This window comes from Battus philenor, unplaced genomic scaffold (assembly GCF_028537555.1).
Source record: "Battus philenor isolate CCGP_79_NKW_IND1 unplaced genomic scaffold, ilBatPhil1.0.hap1 SCAF_10, whole genome shotgun sequence".
NCBI classification, from domain to species: domain Eukaryota; kingdom Metazoa; phylum Arthropoda; class Insecta; order Lepidoptera; family Papilionidae; genus Battus; species Battus philenor.
This window is the reverse complement of record NW_027181662.1, coordinates 3,612,702-3,635,010: the sequence shown is the minus strand read 5'-3', so window position 1 is coordinate 3,635,010 and position 22,309 is coordinate 3,612,702. Positions and strand designations below refer to the sequence as shown.

Genomic DNA, 22,309 nt, shown 5'->3' with positions numbered 1-22,309 from the left:
TTGTCTTTCCAAGGCAATGTATTCCTCATGTTAGTGGTATAAATAGATGTTGAAACTGCACCGCTGATATCATACATTGTATTTAAATTATCAATGATTATAGAATTTTCAATACTCACGTAGATAATGGAATCTATAAAGCTTACTCACAATCATCTTGTATAAAGTGATCATTAATTTATTTTTTTCTATATGAAAGCGACAGATTAAAAACATCCAGTAGTACAAACTTTGCAGACACAGAGTAACGTTATTTATTATTTGTGAAACCATTTATTTTATTATAGAGTATACCGTACATTAACCGACAGCAAACCAGGTAAACATTAACTTCTTAAAAGCTTTTCCTCCTAGAACCAATTACAGGACAATTGATAATAGACGTTAAAGATTTTTGTAGTTATTTCTTCAAAAGAGTTTGTAAATTTAGAATAGGTTAGTTTGAGTTTTTGATTAATCAATGTTTCTAAAGCCAAAATTATATTTTAATTGATAAACTATTTTAAAACATGAAAGATAGACAAATAATTTTATTTTCTCAGACTAGTTTTGGTAACTGAAATCTTCACCGCTGATTGCGTACATTGTATGCGAACTATCAAGAATTTTGCTCATTAGTAATCAAAAAAAATTAAAGCTTACTTCTAATCATCCTGTATAAAGTGATCACTCATTCAGAGCGTACATTAATTTATTTTTTCTATTGAATTGCGACTGGCTTGTAGTAGTACAAACTTTGCAGAGACGGTTGGAGTTACGTTATTTATATCATAAAGCCTAGGTGTTAACCTATAAACAATTATAGGATTATTGATTATAGGTGTACAAGATATTTGTGATTATTTCTTTAATTTAGTATTATTTTATGCTTACAACTTTAGAAAAGGTTAGTTGTAGCTGTTATTTATTCGATATTTTTAGGGACGAAAAAATATTCTAATCGATAAACTAATTTAAAACAGAGAAGAGAGGCAATTAATTTTATTTTCCTAGACATGTTTTGGTAACTTTGATTAAGAACGAATTACGAATTTGTCATTAATCACCCAACTTTGAAGTTATAATTTAAGTAGCAAAGTTACTCGAGTGTAACGGAGTTTTGACAAACTTCGTTGACGTTGAGATTATTGTTACTAAAACTAGATTACTGCAGCGATTCTGCACAAATGAAAATATTTTTATCAGTTTTTTTCAAGTTAGTACCTGAAGACCTGAAACCATTTGAAAAGTTAATGAAAGGTAAAAAGGATAATACTAAAAGACTTCAAATTTTGAAATCAAAAAATAGGTAAAAGTTAGTTATCATAAATATGAAGACATGCGTCATTTTAGCTTACTATAGCATGATGACAGTGATAGGTACCATTTATATTCCAATTCACTAGAAAAGGTATTTCCTACCTGTCGTAAGATACGACTAAAAGGGCAACAGGTGCGGGGATGTGGAGGGTGGGTGCCTTCATCGTCCTCTCAATACCAGCCCGAAAAGGGCAGCAACGCTAAGTGGTCTCGTGTTGCTGCGGTACGAGGATACCGGGGGAGGCAGAACTTCCTCGCCAAATGTGTCTTGTTATAGTCCTGAAAGGCAGTTGCGAGTTCCTTAGAAGGCCGATCCGGCAGATTCTCCAAAGGTACTGAAGACGACAACCTAGGAGGTTTTAGTGGAAAACAATCCCACATAGCCCTGTCCTTCTTCCAGAGGACAGGGTATCTAGTGTCCTCCCAGAAGATTTCCCCACCGATACCAAAAAAGTAAGTTTGCAAATTTCTACTTGTGATGAAAATTAGTTTTTGGTGTTGGATGTTCTAAAACTTTTCATGATGGATGAAAAGAAATCAAAAGGACGAAAGGTACTGAAAGGAAGAAACAGGAACAGTGCATAAAGAGATAAATGAATAAATTATTATACCCGAAAATGTAAAGCCTCTATCCCGACAATATGATAGAGTGAACGAGAGATTTCCAAAAATGAGTGCCATAAGAAACAGTCTAAAATATCATAAATTATACTGTCGGTGATAGCCTTCAATTATGAAATTAAAATACTCCGTATATTCCGATAAAATAGATTATAATTTGTCTCCATTGTACTTCTTTAATTAAACTTTTTAAAATGAGCATCGTCTTTGAAAAAAGACAATTTAAAAGTCTCATAGGACCCATTGCCAAACTTTAAGTTTATGGTTACAAAACTTTTATAATTGCAGATTTAGAAGTAGAGAACCTTAGGCGTCGTGGCAAGTCATGCTAATTTAAATAAAACACTTTTGTTAAGTACACCTTGATTGTACTATTACAGAGTGCTTCTATTGTCAAAATACATGGATATTCATAAACTTGCAGGAATGATATCACGATTTTTTCCCACAATCGCCCGGCGTATGACTTATAATCCTATTGCACTGCCATTACTTGCAGTCTGTCAAGACGATTATTCTCTCTGTTTGAAATGTGTCACCAGTTGGCACTCGTGGATTTACAATTGGGTGAAATAATATGTATATTCAAGAGTGACAACTACACGAACAATGCATTCGTCATCAAAGACTTAAAAAAACGAAACGCTTCAGTAAAACCTTTATGCTGCGACTTGACATATTACCAAATAATCGGTTTAAAAAATATTAACAAGGTCTTGATCCGACTGTTAGATTGATTGACTCGGCTGTTAACAGTGATGTGTTTGTATTTTAATAATTTAATGTGTGTGTCCTTTACACACTGTATATAAATAACCTGTTGAACCTGAATTTCTTTTTATTTGTATATACGTGGAAAAACAGTAGTAGAGGAATATCTTCATCATCATGGTAACCGGTACAGATGCACTGCAACGCAGATGCCACTTCTAGAAAGTTCGCGTGACCTATTGTGCCCCGTTCACTGCCATTTGAAGCGAGCTATGTCGATGACCTGGGCTCTTTTGCCCATCTGCTAATTTCTGATACGATGTTGCATTGAAACGAAAAAGCCTATAGTTATTATTAATTAATAAAAAGGTTTTCAAAGATAATTAAACGGTCCTCGAGCGGCGACAACAAACAGGTAGATGCAGCGTGGGTGAATCCCCCATTACATGGACCGATGACATATTTAAGATCTCCGGGATGTCGTTGGATGCGGCAACGCAAGTTTGGGAGGGAAGGGGGGGGAGGGCTATGGTTTACAGTAGGCGTCTATCAGCCGACATGATGATAATGATATTTATCAGCGATCCGATTAAGCGAGACGGTTTTTAGTACTTATTACAATTTTTATTTACTTTATACAAAAAGATATATATATAGTCTTTATATGTAATCATAAATTGAATATTATTTTTGGCGTCAAACAACGGAAAATTTTGCATTGCTTAATTAATGCTAAAGGATAGGTCGAGCAGTAGTAGCTCAGCGGTAGGGGATTGAGAATTGAGGTCGTGAGTCGCGGGTTCGATTCTCGATAAAAGCATTTCAATGAAAATCTATCAGCTGAAAAAAGAAAAATAATAATGTAGTTCCTATTATTTTATACTGGAATCCGCTAGGTATTATAAAGTATTTAAAACAGTTGAGAATTTTCGTAAAATTTGTTTTGTTTTTTAATTTTAATTTCACCTCAGAATGCTCGATCTCGTTAAAGCTGAAAACTTTAGGGCGAGTTTGATTTCACAATAAGTCGCAGACGAGATCCGAGACTAAGACTACTTCGGAACTTCATTAAAATATTTTGCTCCAAGGATTACGCATCGAATTATTTATGTAATCACTTTTAACGATTGTTTGCGCTAATTACAATTCTTGTTTTTCGGTTGTTACAAAGTGAGACAATTAATTTAACAAGAAGAACAATTTTAAAGAGCGTAATTTTTTAGACTGGATTAACTCTGCTTTCTTAATATTTGCAGTTTCAGCGGAATCAAGAAAACAGCACAGATGAAACATAGCCTAAAAATCTTCTATGGGTATAACTAGCTCGAGGGCTTCGTTGAGGGCTTCGGCTCCAGCTACTAAATTTTGCTTTGTAAATATATTGTAACTGTGTACCCATGTTTTTAAAGGCTTTATTTGAAATAAAATTTTGTCTGCAAACCATACGACGCAAGTACGAATTGCATACTAAATACCTAAAATATTGAGAAAAGAAGAGAATATAGCTCACATTTACATCAGATTATTAATTGAACAAAGATTATAATTTTTAACAATAATATATAACACATAAATTGAGATATAAAATTTGTCGTATATTTACTTCATACCTAACTGTAAGCTGTTGTTACGGTGGTATTATTTACGTATGATATATGTCAAAGCTAATAATTAAAAGAATAAGGTTAGGATATATCGTACTGCGATGTTATATATATCAAAAGTGTAACATATTCTTTTACATAAAAGCTAAGATATTTTCATTTGTTACTCATTAGAAGAAATTATTTTATGTTTATTTGCTTGCAGAAGCATTGGCACTACAAAATTCAATAAATGATTTTTAAGTGAGTCACAAATAAGCAGTTTGATTGGCCATACGAGGATAAGCCTTAAAAAGGTGAATAAAAAATGAAATAGCTCATTTGTCAGCAAAAAGATGAAAGATTTTACATTTATTTTTAATTATTATGTATAAAATTATCACTGTGTAAAATTTTGCATTTATTTATTTTTCCTAGCATTACCAAGTCTGTAGGAACAAGTAGTAAGCAATAATATTAATATGTAGTAATCCGACTTTGGAAAACTATTTTTCTTACTATCTTATCATACCAATTTTATTATTTTTGAAACTATAGATTTTTGTATGAAACATACCAAATATGCATTAATTGTCAACAAAGGAGCTGTAGTTGGCGTGTGGACTGTATAAACGCATTAAATAAATGAAAATTATTGTAGTAATTAAATTACAACTTTACAAAACTAGGTAACAGTAATATAATACGTAACATTAGATTGACAGAACAAAACAACAAGCCAAAACGCATAGCGTTACAAACCATCGATGTAAAAGTATAAGAAACAAATAAAAATATTAAGGTTTCGAGGACCCTGTCAGTCTCGAACAATATTTACCCCTTCAAAGTATCACCCTGTATATTTAGAAACAATGTACAGTGACAGCACTACTAAATATATATAAAAAACATAAATACATTGTATCTGGTAGAATAAATTAGGAAATAGTTAAAAATACCTGTAATATTTTTCCTTCCAGGTGTATTGACAGCAACTCGCACTACCAGTTGTGTTCCACCTCGTGGTCCGAGCCGAAGTCGTTCAGTGACATATAAAGCACCTGTGCTCGCAAAAGCAGCGCCTGCGCTTAAAGCCAGAAGAGCTGTAACCTTTAACAAAAAACATCAATGACACGTTAATATTTATTCATAATTTCATGCACAATTTGCTTAATATTTCAAATCTCTATAAATATACATCCTAAGAAAAATACACGAGTTCATTAATACAAGTCATTTGAGATTTGATGGGATAATCTTCGAGGATTACATTGCTTTTCATGAAAGTATTTTGTAAGATTACCTGTCGAGGTCCAACCTGCCTTTACCAACGTAAAATAAAAATAACATTTTTTTATTAATTTTGTTGCCTAAAGCTTTGATCTCAAATATTTTTTTATCGGAAATTTTACGAGTAAAACTAATTTATTCTACTTCACTTTCTCCTTATAAGGTTAAGTCTTATTTCAAGATAGAGGTCAATCGTCGAATCCATCTACGCTGGAAAGCGTCGAGGAAATAAATAAACATATTTTCGTCCAATATCCTTCACTGCTGTTATACATAAGTCTTCAACAATCGTGTCACAAGTGATGATTTACGGAAATGACACGTGATCTCACATTGAGTTTATAGCACAGTTGGCTAGCTCACAATTGCTTATCGAGCTATTGATTCAGAATCTGATGACTGAATTAAACTACAGGATCGAAAGAGGAGATCCGAAGGCAAACGAAAGTTACCAAAATTTCCCACCGAATGGGCAAGTTAGCAGTGGGCAAACCGCATAGTATGCAGAACGGATGGTTACTAGAGCTTTAAGGTTCTGGAGTAAACATTCCGTATAGATTATTCACACAGTGGACATATCGTTGAGGCCGACTCTAGGGACAGCCGTTCTCAACTGGTTCTATCGGAACTACATGGGAGGGGTCTACATCTAACAGCGGATGACCTTCTGGAACTGTAATGGTGATGATTTCCTCCGGAATATTTTATAAAGTAACCTTCTGTGTGTTCTTAAAGTGTGAATGTTTTTCAAACAATTATTTCACTTTAAATCAAGCTGTCAATATTGCGTTATAACTTATAACGCAATTTCGTTAACTTGATTTAAAAAAAATGCTTAATTGGACTCATATTCACGTCGAAATCCAATGAAAATGGTGTATCTTAAGTATATTTCACATATATTTTTTATCATATTTTACTTTATTTTGACCTGTAAAGTAATCTGGCGAAATCTAAAAGTTCCCAAGGACAGTAAAATAAAACAAAAATACTATGCTTTATTTCTAAATTTTATAATAAATATTATGTTATGACCTTTGCAAGAATAATTAAAAAAATATATCTTGTTTTACGGATTAGAGAGATTACACGTATAATCAATAAACGGAATTCAATTTACAAATTTTGCACAGGTATACCGCCACTGATGTCTTTTATGATTTACTATCAAATCTCAAGACAGTAATATCAATAAAATGAGGAATAGTTACTCCCCCGTGTTATGATACTTGGAAGCTATCCCTTGAGCATTATATAAGTCAATAATGTTTCAAACACGGAGTCAATATCAACTCACGTCTTGGGTTTATTGATATAATCTCGATACTAAATTATTATTACCGAGCGGTATATCGATACTTGTCTTATATATCAGAACAAACTTCTGATATGAATAATCAGTAAGGAATTTATGAGAAAAATGTTTCTAATATATATGCTACTAGCTATCCCTGTTAATTTTGAACAATCTGAAGTATCGTTGAAATGTTTTTGGTTATTAAAACAGGTTTCTGTATACTACTGTAGGAGCCATATTTACGCAATGGTATGCAATACTTAATTTCTTCTAAATAATATTAACGAGCTTGCTACACGCGTATTCAATCGCTTAAAAAGTATTTAGTAATGTTATGGTAACTGTATAACACAAGGTTATATTGTACATATATATCTATATATATTATGTATTTAAATGTATATATATATATATATATATATATATATATATATACTTAATAATTAAAAATATCTTATTAGGCAATATAATTACCAAACAAAAACCACAATATTCGAAACCCTCATTTAAGTTTTTTTTTTATCTTTAATTAATAGCCAAGTATAATTTTATTCTCAACTTAATTTCCAATTGATATTTTTTAACAAAAGTCACAACAGTCAGCTGTGATGAAATCTGGTGTCCGAGTAGTCTTAAGTTTCTCAATATATGTTCAATAACCAAGAATAGGCTTTTCAGCAAGACTAAGCGCTGGCTCATAAAGCTCGATCCACCTAATCATGGATGGAAGCAAACCTTTCGACTTTATCTGAGCTGAAGACTAGCCGTCATTTAGACCTGACCTTAATCAATTGGATCATGATTTTTGGTCAGTACTAGAGAATAAAGCTTTCTTTAAGCGCCGTGGTAATTTGGAGTCCCTATAACAATCCATACGATTGCCAGTGAAGAATTTTCTCATAGAAAGAGTGCGAACCGCTATTGATAACTGGCTTCAGTGTTCAAATGACTGTATTTCAGCCAATTGAGACCGTTTCGAATAAGCTATATATATTTTTAATGGTTTTATATTAATGCATTAAATGAACTGACTGTAATAGTAATAAATGTTACGTAAAAAAAAGATGTTTTTATTTGTAACAATATTTATGGCAAGACTGAATAAACCCACTTTGTAATATCGTAATTTGTTTTAAATTTATCTATTATTTATCTATTTATCATGAATAGTACTTTTCAATGATACAAATATATTATTAACCAAGGAAACCCGTAGAATATAATGCTGTAAATCAGAGTTTTGTTATATCACCAAACAAATATAAAGAAAAGGTGATGTATAAAAGTTGATAACACAGCACAACGATGGGTTTGCGAGTTATTTCAAAGTTAGCACGTATTGAGACATACCCTGCATTGCAGGTAGTTGCGGCATCCGACGCGAAATAGCACGTCTGCGTATATCATTCGAAACTACATTATGTTCTAAGCAAAAAAAATCTTTTTGTTACGAAAATAAAGTTCCAGTTAGTTTATTTTACAATGTTTCAGTGTTTTTGTATGAAATATGCAAGCTTTAATATAATCTTTTGAAGTTGGATGCTGTTAGTACAAGTTATACACTTTTTTTACTCAAGGCTTTTCAATCTATCAATAACTATATATACAATAAAACTACCTACCATAACGTCCGTCAAAATGACATGGGTGCCTTCAAGAAAAGGATGATCCTTTTAAAGGTCGTAGGCAAGTGGCTTAACAACAAAGGTTCCATAACTACTTAACAAGTGAAATCGTAACAATTTTATATTTTAAAAAAATTAAGTGAGTTTAAAAAGTTTTATTGGCTAAATTATTATTTAATACTAAAATTGTCAAAATAAATTTTTGTATTATAATAATCAACGTGATTTCGTCACCGATCAATTCATATATAGACATTTCAGGTAAAAATTTAAAATTTCGTAAAACCAAGACTAAAGGAAAATTCACGTTAAACTATCTACAAAATAAACCAACATCGGTGAAGTCGACTGAACAAATTTTCAATCCAGCGTCCAAGCCGCGGGGGAAACAACAAAATCGCCAGTAATAAACGTGCAAGTTAACGTTAGAAAACTAATAGCGATGAGCAAACATCCGTGCAGTTTACGTAAACGGCATTCATTAGCTCTCCTTGTAACTGCCACAGCTCTACGTTAGTTGTACTAATCGTTGCCCTTTACGTTCACGATTGACGTGGTTTTGTTGAATCGGTCTCAAATATTGTAATTTTATTTACATTTATTCAAACATTATCTAACTGTGCCTTTCTGCTAGAACTAAGTAAATAATTATGCATACTACGGTAGTTTAAACAACTCTGACCAAAACCTCTACAATTTAGAATAAAAGGAACTGTCCACGCTAAAGAACAGTAAATAAATTATTACTGAAAACAGTTACGTGCGATAATGCTGAAGGGTATCGTATAACTTTAACCAAGGTCCAAGTTTCCGTTTGTGAGAAACTCTGATGTTCTTTCGCTTTTAACTGTAAACATATCATTTTGTTTACAAAGATAAAAGAGCAAATAGTCGTCTGTGGAAAATTTGCTTACTGTAAAATGGTAAAGAACTACATTAAAATGTAAGTTATGAATGCTTCTACAAAACGCTATTTAATATAAGCAGAATAGAATTGACGTTTTTAATACGTTGTGTAAACAATCTGAAGATTTAAAGTCGTAAATGTGTGTGAGTATAGTTATAAAGATTTCTACGAATCACTAAACCAAAACTATAATAGATGTGAGATAGAACAGATAGGATCTGTCGTTAAAGGCTATTAGTTAAAGCGTTCAGGCTTGTCATTAAAGGGTTAAAACTTACAATACTTATACTACTATACTGCTATTTGCTAATAGGCGTATACCTTGTGTTAATTGTATATAATTAGCGTTACAAGTAGAGTGGCAGCCTTAGAGTGGCAAGATCCAAATTAAAATGGGTCGGTTGCATAGTAAGAAAATAAGATTCTGGTTTGAGCGCCCATTAGAATGAAAGCCATGGGGACAGAAAAATCTACAAGACCACAGATGTGATTAATGGATCACTTCATAAAGATGGCGATGAGCAATTGTAACGTCACTACCCAAAACAGAGAAAGTGGAGGATAATGAAGAAGCCACTAAAGTTATAGTTAAGAAAGATTAAATAGAAAGTTTACTGCAGCATATGTCTAGCAGCGACATCCCCCGGTGGAATTGGACTTCAACTTCCCCTCTCTTCTCTTCTTCCTTCTTCTCCCAACTTCCAAAAAGGTCGCTTGCAAGTCGTCTGTCTCCAGCGTCATCCGAAAACCAAGATCGTATATTCATAAATGTGGACATTCTACTCTGTGCTTCCCGGTTTACTTTCCACTCCAGAACCTTGAAGGTCCAACAGCCATTTTTTTTTTGATAACCCTTGTAAGCCGTTATATATTGAGACAAATACGTTGATCACTTCCTGTTACCTTCTCCCGTAGTATAGTCTGCTTTTCCAACTAGAGAAATCTCAAGGTTAATTCGATACCGAAACCTTTTTTACCCTGACTAGAATTTAAGTTTATGTGTAAATAAAAATTAATTTGTGTGGTTTCATGTCACTTTTTTCATACGCCATATTTGATATTCAAAGATATGAAGTCACTTAAACTATATTACAGCAGTTAAATGATCCAAAACTAAAGCATGGCCCAGTGAAAACAATGCACGGGCGGTACTGATGCGATTTTGAACCCGCTAAGCCGGGATAGATTGCCTAATCGCCCCATTTGCGCCACCGTAGCCGAGGACTGATCCCGGGATCCCTAATCGGGATTCGATAGGCGGCATCGATCGCAAGCAAGTCGCTCCCAACTCACGGTTAAGAGAAGAAGCATTTATGAGTTGCACTTATTCAGGAGTAAATGACTTCCTTTTCCATATTTAAATTATTACGAATTTATTTTATATCTATTTATAAAAATTATCTCTATTTGTTTTAGTCACGTCATAACTGAAGAATGACTATTGACTTCGTGTATCTTTTATTTTATATAGTCCTAAGAAAGATTATGTTATACAAAATTTTTTGGTGGTAAAAATTGGCAATGGGGTAAATTTTGCAATATTGACAAATACATCGCTTAGACTTCTAAGTATTTCTGGCAGCAATATTCAATATCTTTTTTTTTCACACGGTTTGTAAGACGTCTGTTTCCGTATTGGAAAAGATTGAAATTCATTTATTTACACGCATGAAATAACAATGTTGTGTATTAAAAATGTTTACTAATTTTTTTATAAATATAGATATATACTATAATATACTTATATATACTTAAATTAAGTAGCAGCCGTAAGTAAATTTGTATGTAGTGTTTTTTTTGTCTAAATGATTGTTTTTCTTTTCAAACTGATTCTACTCTTTTATATTATTTTTTTGTCTTTTATGTTATTGACTTGTTTCACCTACCTTTATTAATTTATCTCTGCACCGCCTAAGAGAATACAACTGGTAGAGAATGTCTTCGGCAATGAGTACGCCGTTATGAATTAATTGTATGAGAAGTGTTTTAAATAAATAAATACAAATTAAGACAAGATTTGTTTTTTAGAACCTTTATCAGGTCAACTATTATAGAAAAGATAATTAAATTTTTATTAGAACAGATTTGGTAAAACATAACTATTGACGCCTACCAGAATGTAGTTTATTTCGCACTCACCGTTTACGGTAATTACTGCGGTTGGAATTATTTATATGGTATACATATGTGAAGAAATTGTTTAATGTTTTAAAAAATATGAATAAAAAACTTCTATTCTCGTAGCGGAGCTTAAGAATATTTTCAAAACAGTTGAAACACGTAAAATAATTTTTAATTGGCCATTTGTGATTTCTAGTGTTTATTAAAAACGCTCGTTAAAAGTTTTTGGAAATCAGCAACAATATTCAAACAAAGAATACTTTGTAGAGAAAATTTTTATTGAAGTTAATATTTTTGTTTTTGTTAGTAAAGAAATTTCAAATATTTAATTAAAAATCTTGATGAAAATACAATTCTTTTATTAATAGATTAATTAAATATAAAGTATTATATAGGTATATTTTGTCGATAATCATTTACTTATATCAAAATGATTATTGTTTTTTTTTAATTTAACATTAATTAATAAAACAAATCCATATTTTTGAATAACTGCTGGCCACAAATATTATATTGTAAATTTTGATTACATATTAAAGATAAATGAAATAAAAAAGAAAAAAAATTGTTGGAAGGAATTTTTATATCAAGGATGGTATAATAGACATAGTTCACAATTCACAACAATAAAATGACTTGCAACCATTCATGTGAAAAACATCTACTAAGGTTCAGTGGCTATTTAGAAATAGCGTTTTATATTTTTCAAACATATTTCTTTCCTTTATATTTATTAAGTTATGTAAGAACATATATATATTATAACTAATGTGTATCATACATCGGAATAGAACACGGTGCAACGAAACATAACAATAAAAAATTGCTATATTAAAACACGTGGTCTCGATCTATTGAAAATACTACACGAAATATGTTCATTGCCGTAATTTGATTTCCCAATAAAAATGATTAACGTTTCCTAGCATTTCCATGCCACATACAGGATGATCGAATATAGTTATAAAAGCTTTAAATACGAAAACGTACCTAATTATCCAAAAATCAATGGTTTCAGAGATAATTAATAACGTAATGGTAATATAGTTATAAAAAACGTTTAAATAAATCGATCACTACTTATTAAATTTAATTATTGTTTACTTTGTTTACCTGCAGACTGTGTTGCTAGATTTTATTGGCCAGTCGTATTCCAATGAAAGAAATAAACTAATGTTACATATCAGAGTATGTAGGTATAAAACCTTCAAAGCTTTTTGAAAACAAATTAATACAAACTCCCTTGTTAATCTTTACACCTAAAATAAATCATTATTATTACTATTTGCCTTACCCTCAGATTCCGCGGATTTGAGAGGGACAGCGCGATAAGGACGCCTAACCTTGACCTCGTTTCAAGTAACTCATTTTCAAAATTGTCTGTTAAGTTTAAACATAAGTCGGCGTGACCGCTTTATTAAATTGCGTCGTCGCTTCAGTCCATTGAGGCCCACTACGAAGCATAGACCTCCCCCAAAGATATCTAGGGAGGATATACCATTATTGCCACGTTTGATTTATGCTACGCAGAAAACGCTTGTGCCTATCGTCTGGAAACTTTTCATTAGTGACCATTTGACATAAATCATGCACAAAGTGTTAATTATACAGGATTGCACCCCGGGAATCAAATCTGCGACCTGTGATCGTAAGTCATTGTTCTCTACCGCCGGCTATGACTCCTCGCACTGGGCAAAAATGCATTTTTCTCTAAAATTAAAAGATACATGTTTTATAAATATTTTATTGTTAAAGATGATTTATTTAAGATGAAAGAATACAAGATGTTTTAAAACAGGTATAAATAGTTGTCTCGTTGATCCCTAAATCCGTTGTTACACTGTTATTGTATTGGACGTGAAATAAAGTCAAGGAGGTCAGAAATACGCTTACGCTTTTAAGAAAACTACAGAGGTTATTTATCCTACATATTGTTACAAGCACGAGTTATAGAACTCTCTTAACAATAAACACTGAACCCTAGGATCAAGAACACGCGTGACCTTGTAAGTTATTTATAATTTTTTGTGTACGGTTCTTGGAAGTTCTAACCGAGTACTATCTCGAACTTACTAGAACCTTATCCGTAGTATAAATAAGTGTTACTCCCCATGACGACAATTTAGTGTTGTTTTTCCAGGTATAAGATTATGATCTACAGTGATTTCTTGAGCGATTTAGAAGCGTAGTTTAAACTAAGCGAAAGTATACTTTGTGTTACAGTAGGGTGATGATCCGATTTTTGAATACCTTTATTCACTCCTTATGAACTAGTGGTGTTTCATTTCGATTTAGAACCCACAGTACGTACAATATAAATAAAAATCGACCATACAAATTTATAGAAATATTATAGAATATTTATAAATTTCTTACGAAAGCTTACGCATTGTCTAGGAGAATACAAAAGGCAATACAAAAACAAATGTAGGTCAAGTATGATCTATTTGTAGATATCCATATTCATGTATAAGTTCATTCTAGCTCGTACTGGAGAGTTGTACAGTAATGATGGCTTTTTCTTACATTTCATGTTTGAATAATCTTTTATTGAAATAGATTCAAATGAAAGACATATTCTATTAATCTATGAATAGACTTATTCCGAGGCCAAAGGGCATTTGCATATTCTGCGGTTCGAGATATCAGGGCGCAAAGGACATCAAGCCTAAGATTTCTTTTAAGGTAGCGAAACTCGAGAAATTCTGAGGGATCATCAGCTCAGGACTAAACATTCTAGTATATCATCAGATCGAAGGCCACCGAGTTCTTATACTGTTTCGGTGGACGCTATTGGGTTACTCGTAAATAATATCCGTTAAGTATTCCTTAGCAAGAGCATCCAAGTGAATCGAATTTCGATAATTTAGGTTGCTATTGCCTTGACAATAATACCACTACCACTTCTGAAAGCGCTAGAAAATGTTGCGAAATACACTACAGCAACGATACAGTAAACTGGAGCAATCATATTTAGTAATAGAGGGTCGGAAATTAAGGTCGTTTCTATCGATATATTTTACAGGAAAACCAATTAATTTTTATTTTTATTTCTAGATTTCAAAAGATTTTTGATAGCGAAGGTAAATATATTGTTGATTAGAAATAAACTCTTATTAAAAATGTAGCCGTGTGAATTTAACTTAAGAAAGCAACATTACTTTACAGTCCCCCTAGTATTATCACGAGGTGACACTACGTGTGATATACGATCGGCCTCGTTTCCCACTAGACCTATTGGTTATTAAATAGCGATGATGTGCGGTGCACACGGTTTGTCTTAGTTTCGTATGTTACACGAACGTCTACGGTATTTAATATATTCCCTATATGTATAGGTTCACGTAAATTCATAGGATAAAACCAGGCATATTACACGGCTTTACGCACCGTTACCGTATGAACAATAACAAGATGGAATAAATTGTATTTATTTAGGACCGCTCTCTTTTCATAAATGTTATCGCTTATATTTCCGTTGCGTGCATTCTAACTCGCTCATAAATTAATTTGCGAACCGTACGGATGCGGGATAAACTTTGTTATACACGACGCAATATTTTAGGTGAGGTGAGAATAGAAATAAACGAATGTTTGGGCTACAAAGAAGAGTAAAATTTATGGTGCGAATGAACAAAAATAGTGTAATTATTTTAACCAACTATTTTAAACAAACAGTATGTTTTTAACGCGCTCATAAAGTTGATTTGACAGAACTTAAGATAAAAGATAATATAAATATATGAGTATTTATTTCGCTAGCTAAAACAATTTGTTGTCATATCAATCATTTACAGTGACAATGTTCTTTTTTTTATTTATTTTAAATGTTGATTCTGATCTAAACAGCGGTAGGTACAATGATAATTTTTAAAATATTTGTAACAAATAAGTAAAAAACTCAATCATACGTACTATGCATATCTGTGTGTGTCATTGTGTCTGTGTGTGGAAAATTTTACTGTTTTCCGATTAACATTTTCATTTATTTTATATTCCATTTCATTATGACCCATATGATGATTTGTAAACGGGATGTTCAGATGGCGAAGACTTAGAGTGGTCCTCCGCCAATACCGGTGTACTGCGAAGCATTGGACCCTCCTCCATTTAGCAATAAATAACAATTAAAATGTTCATCAAAATCACGGAGGTCTAAATAATAAAATAAATGCAAAATACTAAATGAAGAAGATTGAAGTATGATCGGAGGATCGCTTTTAGATATAATATAACTCAAAACTTTGAATGTCATGTTTTTGTTAGTACCCGTTTCTAACGTTGCTTTGAGAAGAATATATAACATACCGTAAAGAATACGTAAAGAATGCAATATTTATATCAACATACATGGGTGAAACAGTCGCCATGTATCAGAGTATAACTCATTAAGATAAAAAAAAAAACAGAAATTAGCTTTAATTGTATTCATACAAACAATTGTTAAAAACATAATTAGTTTATTGAATATGTTTATCAAAAAGCTTATTTGTATATTTTGAATATTTTCATTAAACATGAGTGACAGTAAAAAATATTTATCATATATATTATAAATCACTTCATAGCAAAGTAACAAAATTTTTTCTAAAAAAAATTTGTCGATGACATTGTGAATGAATGGCATTTTTTAGGTTTCGTATGTTCCCACAAAATAAATATTTTCAGCACCATCATCATCATCATCATATCGTATGATAGACCACTGAGAGGCATATGCCTCCTCCATTAAATGGCACGATGACTTGTGCTGCTCGCATCCAGGGATTTACCAATATCTTAACTATATCGTCAGTCATTCAGTCTACCTAGTGGGGGGCTAGCCCGCGTTCCGTCTACCGGCTCGTGGTCAAGACTCTTTTGGCTGCCGACCGATATGCCTCGCCCACTGAACACTTTAGACAAACAAATTCATGAAATGTACATATCTGTGTATACTTACATCCATACAATTGTTGATATTGTTCGTGATCTTCACGTCCACTTCGACTGTTTCGCCCACTTTGAGGGCAGGTGGGAGTGAGAAGTCAAGTTGTATGGGACGAAAGACGTTTATAGTGCGCGGTGCGGAGAAACGGAGACCTCTATTGGATAAAGAAAGCGCCCAGAGCGACCAGCGCCCGGCTTCAGATGGTGCTGCAATTGTCACGCCGTCAGTTGAAAGTTGATTCCTGATGAAGACGAAACACTCTTTAAGTACATCATAAATACGGAGATGTTTTATAAAACATTATTTAAATTAATACGATCGTCACTTTACTATCAATTTAAAAAATATAACATTCAAATTAGTAAATAAAATTAAGATGGTTAATTTAAGTTAATTAAAGTTGAATTAAAAAAATATGCGTAAACATGTTCTCAGTAAATTTGTTATAAACTGAGTGGTTATGTGATATCGGTATTAATACTACAAAGTTTTGTTTAAAACTTTCTCTTAATTAAAGATTAATGAATAAATTATTATTACATGAATTAATAAATAATTACGTGAATAATAATGATTTTTTTTTAATGACCCCCGCTATTGGAGGCCTCTCGTACCCCTATCTTGTGGTGGGACAGGGTCTTTTTTGGGCAATTTATTTTTTTCACTTAGTTTTTTTTTTATTTCCGTTCTCTGCTTCCATTCTTCACATGATCTTTCATTCCCTTCTTTTATACCACATTTCTTCTTTATTACCCTTTTGCTCTGTTTATCTATCATTCTTCCCTTTTTCTTTTTACATTTTTTGATTTATATTTTTATTTTACACATTTTTTTTTACATTATTACATATTCTATAATTATTTCTATCACAGTTTTGTTTCTATTTACGTTTTTAATCTATTTATCTTTTTATACTCTATGCAAGACGAATATTAATAATATATTCATTAACAATTATTATTCTACAAAAAAATAGTACGAATTATAATGACATTTAAAATTTTGCTATAAAAGCCGTTGGGACTATTTGTACCCGTCATACATGAACTTTTAATGAGATAATGTCCAATGGCTACAGCAAAACTCATTATAATAATTCAACATAAGCATTGTTACCAACCAAACTAGTTACAATATGTTAATTAAGCAATATAATGAAAATGGCTGTATCGAAAAACCGTACACCGGATGTTAGCTTAATTGGATATTATGAAAATAATTGCTTTGATATCTTTGTAATGTGTAAGACCGAATTTCTACCTAACTTCTCTTTGATTAGCTATATTGTTTTGGTTGCTGTTGTTTCAGCCCTTAGACACTAACTGAAAGACAGGTCAGCCTCAAAGATATCTATGAAGGGGTGTACCACAATCGCCTCGCTTGGCATAGTTAGCGATTGTAGTGTGGTACCTTTTTTTGGTAAATCGTTAAAGGTTGTCACTATCGTTTCATTCTAAATTCAAAAAAGTGTTTAAGAAGCTGTAATAAATGATTAAAACCTGGCATTTACGATCGAAATTTAAATTTTTCGGTTATATACGTGGAAGGCATGCTAGGTAGTATCGAATTTTAAAGAATCGCGTCACTTTGCAAGAAACAAAAATGTTTTTTACTATTTTTACTGTTAAATCATTAAAGGTAGACGAAATGAAGATGTAGCAAACAAGACCGATGTTAGATGTGTATACAGTGAAGTGGTGAAGAAATAATAGATAGCGGAAGCGTTATAGAAGTAACTACGACAAGCGAGTGGGGAATAGAAGTCTGCAACTATGTCCTCTCGTGTAACTAACAAAGCTAGTCAGCCGTCTCTACATACTTTCTGTAAATTTTGTCAATTTAAAACCGGGGCCTTCATAAAAAAATGTTTAGATCCTAACAATATATTATCGTCTATCTTTTTTTTCTGTTTTGTAGCTTATAGATGTCCATTGCAAGGCAAAGGCCTCCCCAAAGATATCTATGGGGGATGTGCTATAATCGCCACTCTTGACAGGCGGGTTGGCGATTGCAGTGTGGTATAAGATACGCAGAGGATGCTGCTGCACATCCTCTGTAAAGATATTTATGAGCAGAGGTAATCCTACACGATTAATGCACAAAGTGCGAATGTGATCTACGATCTCAAGTCTAAGTCCTTTACCAATTGGATACCACTGCTGATTGTTTTGGTATTACTTATTTATTCAATCATTATTAATATTATATACTTAGGGTCATTAATAGGGATCACCTGCATAGTAATTATATAGCGTATACGCCATGGCGTTGTGGTACGATAAAACATAGGAAGAGGACTACTTGCGCTGCGTAGAGACGGCTACCAAAATCGAAATGGTCGCATATGAGCCCGGTTCTCATCAGCCAAGACCTTAGCCAGTTCAACATGGAAAAACCAGGCTTAACCAGGTTTAACTCATCTCCACTGGTGGACCCTTCAGGCCTAGAGCCCAATTATTAGTTATTTAAATAAACACTGACTTAGTAAACACTGACATTCGGACACCGATGAAAAAAAATGTTATTGTAAAAATAAAGCCACGGATGCTAATGTCTGTGGAATATAGGAAATAAAAAGTATCAAATTAAATTGTCTTATAATATCATGCCATACTTCATGTAAACGCTTTCGTAATTTCAATCACTATCAAATTTTATTTTATTTAAAAAAAATTGTCGAATGTGTTGTTGCTAGGGCACAAAACTCGACAAAGGCTTTATATTCTCTATATTAAAGCTTATTAAAACTTTTACATCAATAAGTAATCATCGTATATAATTGTATGAATGAAAAAAGTTTCGTTTCACTTCAAGTGTAACAATTTCTTCACAAACGAAGTCACTTCGCGAGAGATCGTGAAAACTTTGTTGTTTGTAAAGTTTGTGAATTGATTTACCGTTTGCTGATTGCGTGTTAGCGAAGATTTCTGTCCTATATATAGGTTTTTGACTTGGCTGCCAAAAAAAGGTAACTAGCATTCGTGCAGATGACCAAACCGAACATCAGCTAAAGCAGTTTGTCATCGGACAACGCGCGCATAACTTACGCCCCCCGGACAGATGAATCAGCAGATTTTGAATTTATGAGAGTTAACTTGGTGACTTATTTATAACGGGCTCTATCGTAGTTTGCAGCTCTGAATTGATAATTTATTTTATAGCCAAAGCTCGGACTTTGTGTACAGTATTTTCAGTAACTTTACACTGGGATCGCATTGATATATCAGGTTTTAGCGTAAACAAAAATAGACATAATAAGGTAATAACAAAAACCTCTGTTTCTTTATTCTTCCTGAGGCAAGTGCGATCGAAATCAGTTAGATGTTTTTATTTATTATTGTATTATATTTCTCATATGTATGCTAACTTATTTATTATAAATATATATGTTATATACATATGTACGTATGTTCCTGTATGTCTATGTATGTTTGTTTGTAAATATGTATATTTTGTACACGTCAACTACCTATTATTAGTACTTCTACCTTTTCCATAGTATGGTAGTCTGTAAGAGATTGCCTTTGTGTGATAAGACCGCCCTTTGTAGTTTTTTATATTATCGTGAAAATATTTGAATGTATCTTAACATGTACAATAAAAAATATTAAAATAAAAATATTTGCCTAAATAACTTATTTAGATTTTTAAATATTACTTGTTTCTGTATTTATAGTGTATTAGAAGAGTAGACCCTGAGATATGGTCATAGGAAAGACTTCATAAACTAAACACACGTGAACAAATGATGAAAATAGCAAACATAATATTCTAGAATTCTGGAGAGAAGGCGTAGGAAGTGAGACAATGTATAGAAGGAAAGTATAGAAAGGAATCAAACATATTGTAAAGAAAAGTACGGTAAAGAATGAAATACATTAAGAAAACGAAAGACCAATATGGAAATTATAAATAAAGGCTCTGTCCATCCATGAAAGAGGTTGAATGAGAGGTTCTATAAACGGGGACGTATAAATAAATAAAACTATGCACACAAATGATCTTTAAAGTTTGATGACTTCTATTTTCCGTGTGGAATTAATTTTTATGTCAAATAAATGTCAAAAAGTATTATAGCCACTTAAGAGAAGTAAGTAACAAAAAAATAAAACGTCAGGAAAAATTATATATCTGAAATAATCGTTTGAATATTGAAAAAACATCTGATACTGGGCACAATCAACGTTTCATTTATTTATTTACTCATAAATATTTAATAGGAAAAAAAACAAGTGTGCAAGACGATCTTATGGCACCTGTCGTTATTTTAGAAGTAATCATTGCATGGATTCGAATTGATATGAAAAAAATATAGCTTGCGTCAAATCTCTCACTACTGTAGATCTGAACCCTTTACTAGAGCTAGAATTCGTCCGTAAATAGTACATTTTGTTTAAAAAACCTTCATATCCACTACCCAAAAACCAGTGTACCGGTTTACTTACCTGGCTGAACGAATATAAACTTTATTTTGAGACACTTTATCATCATAATTGCATGTGCTGATAGAAGCTCTCTGCATGCATCGAGAGTTTTCTCCGCACGTTGACTCATAGCTAGCGTAGCTCATAGGTCCACCTAGTGAAGAGAGAAGAGGGAGGCAGCTTGTGGTTGCCACTCTAGAACTTTTCGACTCCAACGGTCATCGAATGTGTTATACCTATCTTATAGTTAATACCTTATACAATGTAGTTACGATTTTAGTTATATTTTTGTTAGTTACAAATCTCGGTTAGTAAGACTTACGTGTAATTAAAGCATCTCCACATCCATAGGCGGTCATGAGAGGCAGGCGGTACCAAATGAGCGGGAGCCCGAGGTGCAGGCGCGGTTCTCTGCCTGTACAACACTCCTCCGCCACAGGCACCGCCACCGACGAAGAGGGACACGCCAGCTGACACGAACTCCGGCCCTGGTTGATCTTCGTGTTCCGATGCTCTGTTATAACAAATAAAAACTGTATTAGTAAACAGTGTATTGCTCATTTGGTGTCAGTCGTCAGTGTAGTGGTTAAGGCTATAACTTATAAGCGTATTATCATTAGCGTTCAAAACGAATACATACATACATATTCGTTTTGAACATTATACGAAATATTTATATATATGTATGTATACACACACACGCACACACACACACATATATATATGAATATGAACATGAAAAGGAAAGATTGTTTACTTTCTGACCTTGCTGACTTAGTACTATTGGAAGTTATGAGACTATCGCATTATAATAGTAAAAAATAAATTAATGCAAAATGTTTTAAAGTGATCACTTTATACAGATTGATAATAAATAGATATAAATCCGTTTAAGCATTTAGCAATAGCTAACCACTATACATAATAATAATATTAGGTACATTCCATATCAACGCATTTTTATTGTCATTAATTCATGTCACTTTAATTGTTACATACAATAAGGTAACTTCATATTAATATAAAAATTATAAAAGATATTAATAAAACATATTCAATAACATTATGCTGCTACGTATGAGAGACTTGAGACTGATTATATTTAAATATCTCGTAAATAACAATCTAGTAATCTCTCTATCGTGACGTTATTATCGACATTGTCGTTTTTTTAACAAATTTCTTTTATTGGGGGCTTCCTCCTTACTTTTACTTTTAATATTTAATATTATCCTTATTGTATTATTTTTTAATAGCGAAGTAGATCTTGTAGCGGACGACTATGAACGTAATTGGTTAAACACGTGTTTTGATGCTTTAATAATGTCAAATTTTTATGTTGTTATTGTTTCAATATTATCATAATATCAGCCTATAGATGCAAACTGCAAGGCGTAGACTCAAATTCTGCCCGTATCCAGACACTTCTTGCGAACTTGATATCCCTTTAACGAGGAACCCACGCTCGCCGGCTCTACCGGCCTGTTGTTGATTCTCGAGA

At 32.5% G+C, this 22,309-nt stretch overlaps 1 protein-coding gene across 1 annotated transcript in view; it reads right to left on the bottom strand.

Moving 5' to 3' along the window:
• LOC137926736 (C3 and PZP-like alpha-2-macroglobulin domain-containing protein 8) overlaps nt 1–22,309 on the bottom strand; it is a 158,157-nt gene that overhangs the window by 15,293 nt on the left and 120,555 nt on the right. Inside the window, exons 11-13 of the mRNA XM_068770426.1 lie at nt 21,131–21,322; nt 16,397–16,625; nt 5,174–5,324 (exon numbers count right to left, since the gene is read on the bottom strand). Of these exons, the coding sequence (XP_068626527.1) occupies nt 5,174–5,324; nt 16,397–16,625; nt 21,131–21,322 (572 nt within the window). The remainder of the gene's footprint in view (nt 1–5,173; nt 5,325–16,396; nt 16,626–21,130; nt 21,323–22,309) is intronic.